This window comes from Neoarius graeffei, chromosome 9, assembly GCF_027579695.1.
Source record: "Neoarius graeffei isolate fNeoGra1 chromosome 9, fNeoGra1.pri, whole genome shotgun sequence".
NCBI classification, from domain to species: domain Eukaryota; kingdom Metazoa; phylum Chordata; class Actinopteri; order Siluriformes; family Ariidae; genus Neoarius; species Neoarius graeffei.
Window position 1 is genome coordinate 37419045 of NC_083577.1, and position 10323 is coordinate 37429367.

The window sequence follows — 10323 nt, forward strand, 5'->3', positions numbered from 1 at the left end:
GCGCCGCTGTTCTGTCAAGTTATCCTACCAAGCCTACTACGCATGCGCGAAATCCCGGAGGGTAGGAAAATTCAACAGTAGTTTTGTCCCACCGATCAGCTGGGCTAATAGAAAATCGGTGAGAATTTCACGCATTTGCCGATTTTTATGTTTTGTGCGTATTGGTCGAGTCTTTGGCCGAGTCAAATAATTTGTAATGACTTGTTTTGAATAATAAAACGGTCTGTATGAGAACTTGCTAGGATAACTTTACAGAACACCGGTCCGGCTGAGGTACTGTAGTGCTCGAGGGAGGAGCAGGAGCAAACCGAAACTCTTTTAATCTGCCTTTATTAAGTAACACTCACTCTTGTTTCGGTGAAGAAGAGAAAAGGCAGTGTCCATCTCAGCAAAATAAACCCGTTCGGCTGCTAGTTTTGTTTTCAGTCTCGGGTTTATGATTTCACGAGCGGCTTGAATAGGCGGCGCGCGCGTGCACGCACACGCGTATGTGCGCGTGCGTGTAACTTGGCGACACCAAACTGAGGAGCTCCAGCTGGGCGAGTGAGCAGGAAAACACATCTACTGCATTAAAACACAGAGCAGCTTGAAGGTCCATTGGATTGATGTAATCAGACATGCTCTTACTTTTTTACTTACTTTCTTACTTCCCGGGCTGGCATGTACAGTATATGACATATGTATGACGTAAACGCGTACCCGACGTGAGCAGATCCGAGCAGAGTTTCGCGTATTGGGTAGTTTAGACGGATATGCAACGGGGGCCGTTTTTAACTTATCCACTCTGGAAGGCGTTTTCAATTTTATCCGTTTTTCAGCCTCGGAAACGCCGTCCCCGTGTAAACGAAAGGCACTTCTGATAAAATATTTAGTTGTTTTTACCCGACAGCGTCCTCGTGTAAACGGGCCCTCAGACTCCTGATTCTGTATTCTCTAAACTAATCAAGCACTGTATTAGAAAAATCAGGAATTTTGTCAAAAGGAGGTACGCTATTTGGTTAGAGGTTTGGACATCTGACCATCGCACCCATATGTTGAACATCCCATTCCAGATTCATCCCCTCTTTGCTGTTAGAATAAGCTCCACTCTTCTGGGAAGGCTTTCCACTAGCGTTACTGTGAGGATTTCTGGTCATTCAGCCACAAAGGGTGGAGGACTGATGTCCTGTAAAGAGGTTTGGGCTCTGTGCAGGACACGCGAGTTCTTCCACTCCAACCTCGGCAAATCACGTCTTCATGGAGCTCGCTTTGTGCATGGAGCCGGGTTTCCGTTGCAGTTTTTCTCAAAGTAGAAGTCATGAAACACAATCGCAAATGGCTTGCGTTTCCATTCAGCGATTTTATGCGATTAAAAGGCCCGGTCCCACAATACCAAGAACTATAAATCAATCGGTCCCCTGCAGTTTATGTGGTTGGTGGTCACACCAGACTGATAGCGATACCGATAGTCCAGGCCTGGGTTTATCCGTATCGGTGAGATTGCTTCTGGAGAGATTTTTCCAGGCCTGAACCTGATCCGATAAAACATCCGACCAATCAGGTAATTGTTTACATGTGCTGTTATCTGAGCATGTGCTATTTTCCATGGGCATCTTTGTACATCCTTGTTGCTTCATGAAGTCACAGAATACGGATTCACGGAAAATTAAAAAAAAAAATAAACACGGATATTTTATTCGCATATATATGATTTTCCATGAAATATCATCTCATCTCATCATCTCTAGCCGCTTTATCCTGTTCTACAGGGTCGCAGGCAAGCTGGAGCCTATCCCAGCTGACTACGGGCGAAAGGCGGGGTACACCCTGGACAAGTCGCCAGGTCATCACAGGGCTGACACATAGACACAGACAACCATTCACACTCACATTCACACCTACGGTCAATTTAGAGTCACCAGTTAACCTAACCTGCATGTCTTTGGACTGTGGGGGAAACCGGAGCACCCGGAGGAAACCCACGCGGACACGGGGAGAACATGCAAACTCCACACAGAAAGGCCCTCGCCGGCCACGGGGCTCGAACCCGGACCTTCTTGCTGTGAGACGACAGCACTAACCACTACACCACCGTGCCGCCCCCGTGAAATATCAATAGTGCATTAATAAACATATAAATGCAGCCAAGATATTTTAATTATGAACTTCGGCAGACATTTAACTGTTTTAGACTTCTTAATTTTTTATCCGTGAAGCATCATCCGTATGAAATCGGTAACCAATCTGTAACACACTGAAACGTCTGTGACTGATCCATAAATTATTAGCATCCGTGAAGCATCTGGATTAAAATCAGTAACCACTCTGTATTTTGTATTCTTTTTTATTACCGTATTGGCTCGAATATAAGACAGTGTTTTTGTTGTAAAAAATAGCTCTTAAAAAGGGGGGTCGTCTTAAATTCGCGGACTAGACAAAATGCCGCCAAAAACGAAAGTGAGGACAGTGAGAGTGAGCAAAGTGAGGCTGAGGATCTCTGTGCTGAGTAGCTGTAATTTAGCAAACTACCCTTTCCATAGTTTCAGTTGTTTATTATTGTAAACCTTAATGCATTGTTTAAAGCATTTGCACTGTTCTGCAAATTTATTCCATATACCCGTAGGCTATGGGAAGTTAATGCATTGACATTCTGAAGTTTATGAACTTTCAATCTAAACCTGACAAATTTGTTGAATTAATGCAATTTAAATGTTTTAATTTGGCTTGTCTAGTAGCCTGCAGTTTAGCCTCTTTTTTTTACTTCTATGAAAAGTGTTCACGGAAATGAGACTGAAATGACCTCTATTTAAATGTGAAAAACAAAAGCCTCTAATTTTAAACAGAATTTTGAAATAAATACGCTTTATATGAATGAACATTTGGTCTTCAAAAAACTTTTTCCCCAAAGATGAACTTGGAAAAGGGGGGGTCGTCTTACATTCAGGGTCGTCTTATATTCGGGCCAATACGGTATATCCACCGGAGTGCGTGCATGGGTTGTTTTGAAGTACAGTACGGCCCGGAATAATGTGCTACTAACTTGGAAAAAACTTCCATGACTATTCCTAAGTTGCATGCATTTATTTCCCTGAGTGTCAGGACCAAGCGATGTTATAGTCGGGATTATAGTTGTGATGTGACTGCGCCAGACTGGGACTAAATTCAGGCAGAGGGATAGTCAGAGTTATGGTTGTCAGCGTTTTGGGACCGGGCCCTGGGTTTTCTCCTCTCGTGAGAGTCTCTCAGATCTCCAAGACCTGTTACTTGGCACGGGATTTCGATTACATTCACAGTAATAGCCACGGTAGTGTTTAATTATATGCAAAAAATGTTTCCATTTCAGTTTTGCACAGTATTGCTTGTTGAATTGTTTCCAAAAAAAAAAAAAAACCAACAACCCCGCCCAACATCTCATGTGAGCATCTAAACTTTTTTTTTTTCAAATATTTGAGTTTTTTCAAAATTTCACATTTCCATTCACAATTTCAAATTGCACATTCAAGTGTTCCACCCCTAAACCCCCACTTTTTTCCTTGTACAAAGCAACAATCGTTACGTTGATTGACCATGTGTTTTCGAGCCACAGCCGATCCAAAAGGCCATAAATTGATGGGAAATCAATAAGATCAGCCGATTTTCACAGAATCTGCCGAGACTGAACCGAAGATCTTGAAGTCACATGTGTAACAATTCAGGTATCAATTTCATTCCCGTGTGCAGCAGTGGTTAGACCAGTCTCGATATGGAATCAGGTTTAGGAGAGAATTCTGACAGTGACTGGGATTCTTGTACGTCGGATGAAGGGGCAGATGATGATCAAGCATATTCCGGAGTTAATGGTTATTTTTTCGAGCCCCCAAGATGAGAAACTGCCAGTTCATGACAGTCTTCCTCTGTAGCATGTGCGAGATGGAGAGACAGATAAATAGAGAGATGTGCAGAACGCGGTGGTTACCTTTCATCATGTTTTCCTGAACAGAACTAAAAACAAATCGACTCTTATGCCGCTTTTCCACTACAAATGCGGCTGAGTTGGGCTGAGCCGTGCCGTGCCGAGTTGGGCTGAGGTGAGCTGAGCGGGGCTGTTGGAGTTGCATTTCGACTACAACCGCGCTGAACCGTGCTGGCTGGAAGTGGGTGGACACATTGGGTGGAGTTAGCAAAAGTGGGTGGACGTCACGTGATGTCGTTAAGCAGCGCAAACAGTGACATCAGTGAGCTTTTAAGCGGTAGTCTCACGACCCGGATAGTAAACAATAAACATGGAGGACATGGAGTCGTTAGTGTTGCTGGTCTTGGTGCTGTGGCTTGTTGTCACCGACAACGCCAACAGATACTGGCAAGAGCATATGAGGCGAGGCGCATAAGGCTTCAGAAATTCTCGTAATTCTTCTTCCGGGTTTGCGGTGTTTACAGATCCCAGCGTGCTCGCGGGGCGTGTGTGGGCATGTGAGGACACTCCTCCTCACCAATCAGTGCACAGGGGAGTGTCTGCTCACGCCCCCAGCCTCACTCAGCTTGCTTCGGCTCGCTTCAGCCCCACTCCAAAACCGTGCGAGTTTTAGGGGCTAAGCAGGGCTGAAGCGAGCCGAGTCGTGCTGGTTTTTGGTAGTCGAAACGCAAGCCGTGTCGGGCTGAAGTGAGCTGAAGCGAGCTGAAAAAGGGTAGTGGAAAAGGGCCATTACAGTATTGCAATCTGAGAGCATTTAACACTTTTCAGTTAATAATTAATGATAATCGTGTGCGGCCACATTTTTCTTCCTGTTAAAGTGCATCAGATATGATAAGATCGGATGTGGCGAGCGTGTAAATGTTGCTCATAATCCTGCGTCTGGTGCACTGTGTGCGCGAGTGTGTTAATAGGGGAATCGATGAACTGTCCAAATCAGGGCTCTACAGTGCACACATTTCACTCACATTTGCGAGCGAATTTTTCGGCATGCGAACGACGAGAAAAAAAAAAAACGCGCATTCGTGCGAGGGCTTCTTGCAGCCGACAATTTAGGAAAGCACTGAGCACAGACGCGACGAGTTTAACATTCTAAAATGTATCAAACGTTGAACTGCAAAGTATGTAAATCCAGCGCTGGATAGCCTACCTAATATAGTGTAACGAGTAACGGCCTGTATTGTTGCAAGTGTGTGTGTTCAGTGTTGTGTACGTGTGTGTGTGTTCTGCCTGTGCCTTGCTCCCTGTCTGTAGTTGCGTGCATTGCCTCTGTCTTGCACTGCGGTGGTTCCCACGGTCGCGGGGGGGGGGTTACATTTTTTTTTGCCGTTCTGCCATGCTAGTGCGTTTTACCGGGACATGAGATTTCAGCATTTTTATTCTTCTCGGTCTGTAGCTTGAATAAGTTTAGGCTACTGAATAACACTTTCAGTTAAAGTTGAGTCTGGTGCTTTTGTGCTGACGCTACAATAGCCTACTATCACTATAAATATCCCCTGTAACATTTCCTGTTTTCTACTCCTCTTTGTGATTGCCCCTCTTTCCCACGGTTGTATGTTGTGGGTGTGGCATTAGGTGGGAAAAGTGCTCTTTAGGGATTCATCACATCATTCAACTGAGAGATAACTGAGAGCTGGTTCGGACCGAGCTGAGAAATATATTCGCTATGCAGAGAATAACGGCGTTTTTTAAAAGCAATGATGGTGGAAACAAGAATAAAAGAACGGATGAGGAAGAAAGTGTAGTGAAGAAAGCTAGAACGACGGGAGAAGGTGCGGGAAAATTATATAATGAGATGGAAAGCACACACCCCAGTGCAAACATTTAGATGGGAACATACAACACAGCAGAAAAACAAAGAATATATATTAGTGCTGTCAAGCGATTAAAATATTTAATCGCGATTAATGTCGCGACTGTCATAGTTAACTCGCAATTAATCGCAATTTAATCGCATATTTTTGTCACATAAAAAACCATTGCAATTCTCTTATCAGCATAAAAAAAAAATAGGCTTGCTTTGTACCAATTTTTTTTTTTATTGCAAAGCATAACACGTCTTGACACAGCCACCGCAAAGTGAAACCTAAGTCGAGCACCGGCGCGGGGCTAATCAGAGAGACAGGTTACACAGTGGCGGTAGGCTTGACATGCTTGATTATAATATAAAGTACACCATTATATTAACTTTAAGTTGTTCGTTGATAAATATTGCATTGAATCTGATCTTTACTGTTTCATCTCACTTAACACATTTTGTACTTTTACACTTTCTGCCTGTTGATGCGTCACGCTGTCCAATCAGAGGCGGCCAAATTTGCATATTACAGGAAGGATTTCTGGGATAGCATTGAGTTTACAGTTCAGAGGGATCTGGCTTCTTTAGACGCTGTCTTCTTAAAACTGAATAAATATTTAAAAAGAGCCAAATGAGCCAGTCTTTTGAACGGCTCTTTTCAAAGAACGGATCACAAAGATGCGGATCCCATCAAAGAGCCATAAATCCCATCTCTACTAGCGCGCCCTGCCCGCGCTGGTTCTTTGGGGGAGGAGGGCAGAGGACTCTGGCTGTGCGGGGCGTGGCATTACAGTCTAGCTGCTATCGGTTTTCTAAGCAAAGTCTCTGTTGCAAGTTCCTGAGCGTTTCAAAAGCTTATGAAAAACCTACATCATGTCACAGAGCATTAATCTCGCGATAAAAAAATTATCGCCGTTAAAATTGAGTCAAGTTAACGCGATAATAACGCGACATTTTTGACAGCACTAATATATATACAACTGGGCGTGTTGAGTTGCAGATGTTAATTGCACATTAGTTATAGAAACTCAGTTCAGCTACAGAACTCAGGATATTGCACTGTATTTGGTATTGTATTGGGTATGGATATAAAAGTGTAGAAATATAAAATATACAAAAGCTATAAAAACTAAAACGTTGCTCTGTGAGGTTGCACTGTAATAAGTATTGCACTGTATCAGGTAAGTGTGAGAATATTGTCCTTTTAGGTCCTTGTTGGTGCATTGTTGCACCTGCCAGAAGTGGCATCAGTCAGTGCATGTAGTTAGCCTTTTTCACATTACGTCACTTGCAGAAGAACCTCACATCCGTTTTCAGCCTTTTGAATGGAAGAGGCGGCATGCTAATCTGCTGGCTAACAAGTAGCAACCATAGTCAGTAAACTTCCTTTCCAAAACAAGGCAGATAGGTGACTGGAATGGTCGCTAACAATACGTAATGATAAACAACAATGCGCAATATTATTATCAATCTTATCTGTGAATGACACAGTTTTGTTAACATATGTTGCGGCCGTATACCTCTTCTTCCATTCAAAAGGCTGAAAACGGATACGAGTTCCCCTGCAAGTGACGTAATGTGAAAAAGGCTAATTGTTCTAGGTGGTTATGGCCTGTGGGGAAAAAACTGTTTTTGAGTCTGTTGGTCCTTGCTTTGAAGCACCTGTAACGCCTGCCTGAGGGCAACAAGTCAAAGAACTCAGAGCCAGGGTGGGAGCTGTCCTTGATGATGTTGTTAGCTCTGCTGAGCTCTGCTCTCTGTTTAGCTACTGTTTGTTCATTCATTCATCTCATCTCATTATCTCTAGCCGCTTTATCCTGTTCTACAGGGTCGCAGGCAAGCTGGAGCCTATCCCAGCTGACTACGGGCGAAAGGCGGGGTACACCCTGGACAAGTCGCCAGGTCATCACAGGGCTGACACATAGACACAGACAATCATTCACACTCACATTCACACCTACGCTCAATTTAGAGTCACCAGTTAACCTAACCTGCATGTCTTTGGACTGTGGGGGAAACCGGAGCACCCGGAGGAAACCCACGCGGACACGGGGAGAACATGCAAACTCCACACAGAAAGGCCCTCGTCGGCCACGGGGCTCGAACCCGGACCTTCTTGCTGTGAAGCGACAGTGCTAACCACTACACCACCGTGCCGCCTTTGGTCGTTACTAACGATGTATATTCATTTTAAAGCATTACATTCACTTTAAGCAGGTTAATAAAACCCCATCTACTGTCATGCTGGAACAGTGAAGGGAAACTGGACTATGTCAGCACAGAAACGCATTCTAGACAAGCGTGTGCTTTGGAGAAGGCTCGCATATGGATGCGATGGCCACGTGATAAATAAATGCAGTGGTGCCAATAATTGTGGCATGGCTTAGAAAAAATAAACTACACACACAGGTGAATTTTTATATTTTCTTAGAATAAAATGCCTTGAGTTATGATTAAACTAATTAACTGCAAAGACATTGTTCATTATTATTTTTTTTTTACCCATCAATGTTCATCTACAGCCAGCTCCATAAATATTGGCACCTTTGGAAAGGGTACCTATTGAGGTATTTCACTCACGTGACCAAGTCATGTGATGCTGCCATTTTGGACGGCACGGCTCGAATCAGTTTGAATGCGAGGAAGGCGACAAATGAAAAACATAAAAGAAAAAGGAGCGAGATGCAGAAAACACCTTCACTATCCAGCGACGTAGGGCATTTACAGGGCGAGCAGAGGGAGAGGTATTTGCAAAAATTGAGGTTAGCGGGCTTAGAGAACGACGTTTACCTGCTTCCACCAGGATTGTTCACTGACGTATGGAAGTACACGTAGCCCTCGTCTTTACCTGACTTCGGCCCACATGATCTGTATACCTATGTCGTTAAAAACCCATCGCCATACACAGGTATTGATCTGAAAGCGTATAAGAGTTTGGATGCCTACAAATATTTTGTGTCAGGCTGGGTAACATGCCTACATCAGCGGGTCGTCCCTGGAGCTGGTGGTCGCCATCTTATTACAGCTAAGGTTTGTTCACATTTTCATTTACTTTCGGTCCTCAGGATAAACAAAATGTTATTAAATGTCATTGAAATAACTTCTTAGTCTGTTGAGACATGGCCCGTTATAAATTTGCTGTTACCAGGCAATGACCAAGAACTGTATTATTAGGGTCGGTGTAGTTGTAGCAGTGTATTAGCAACTAGCTGTTAGCACTAGCTAATGTCAACAACATCGTAGCTGGTATGTTACTGTAGCAATGTTTACGTTCAGTCATTTGGATGACTGTTAAAACCTTTCAGTCTCAAGTTTTTCCTTTACTGGATTTACTAGTTTACTGAGCTAGCGCTCTCCGGCCAAGCCGGGAGCCATCGCGCGCTCGCCGGCCAAGCCGGGAGCCATCGCGCGCTCGCCGGCCAAGCCGGGAGCCATCGCGCGCTCGCCGGCCAAGCCGGGAGCCATCGCGCGCTCGCCGGCCAAGCCGGGAGCCATCGCGCGCTCGCCGGCCAAGCCGGGAGCCATCGCGCGCTCGCCGGCCAAGCCGGGAGCCATCGCGCGCTCGCCGGCCAAGCCGGGAGCCATCGCGCGCTCGCCGGCCAAGCCGGGAGCCATCGCGCGCTAGCTCAGTAAACTAGTAAATCCAGTAAAGGAAAAACTTGAGACTGAAAGGTTTTAACAGTCATCCAAATGACTGAACGTAAATATTGCTACAGTAACATACTAGCTACTGTTGTTGACATTAGCTAACTTGCCGTCCAAAATGGTGGACACCGGGGCGTCACGTGACCCTGTGACGTCAGGTGAAATACCTCAATACTTATGGAGCTGCACATCCAGCAAACGAACTTCAATTCCCATGATGCTGTTCGGCAAAAAAAAAAAAAACCGACACACGTGCAGCTCTGAAAGCAGCATGGTAGTGATGTTCTGGTGAGTTTTAGTCAGCTGGACTTGGTTAAAACTCGAGATCACTTCAGAAGTGGCCATGATATAATAAACATGAACTGGAGAGGGAAAAACCACAAGAGCTCCATCTTTATTTACATTTTATCTCCGAAAACTGTCTGTTTCCCCACTAACTTTACCTACAGCTCCTCTGTTTCTGTTTAGTATAAATAATAAAACCTGCAAACTCGACTAAGTTGATATTTCGCAGTCAGAAGTGGCATGTTTATCTCATTATCATACCTAAATGTTCGCCTTGAGCCCACCACTCGTCTTCTAAGTCATCTGCCATGGCTTCGTGTAAACGTATTTTTCATCTCACGATCGCATTTTCGACACCACAAAGCGCTGAAGAGCCACAAAGAACAATTTTACAGTCATGCATAAAAATTAAACACGGCTCACGTTGAACGCGCGTCTGAGAGGAAAATAAAACTTTCAAGTAGTAAAACAGGTTTTTAAGAATACTTAATTTGTGTGTGTGTGTGTGCTGTGATGAATCTATCGATCTCAAACTACTAAAACTAGTGACTGTGTTCCAAATACCTCCTTTCACCCTACAGAAGTGCACTACGTAAGGCATGATGTAATGCTTTCTGCACTCTATGTAGTGGACTACAATTTGAAACGGGGTCTATTTGAGATTCAG

The 10323-nt window shown here is 44.3% G+C and overlaps 1 protein-coding gene across 2 annotated transcripts in view; it reads right to left on the reverse strand.

Moving 5' to 3' along the window:
* Positions 1 to 10016, reverse strand: part of cmss1 (cms1 ribosomal small subunit homolog) — a 58358-nt gene extending 48342 nt beyond the window's left edge. For both annotated transcript variants that reach the window (XM_060929430.1, XM_060929429.1), the window contains exon 1: positions 9918 to 10016. In XM_060929430.1, the coding sequence (XP_060785413.1) occupies positions 9918 to 9966 (49 nt within the window). In that variant the 5' untranslated portion in view covers positions 9967 to 10016. The remainder of the gene's footprint in view (positions 1 to 9917) is intronic.
* Between the last annotated feature and the right edge of the window lie 307 nt (positions 10017 to 10323).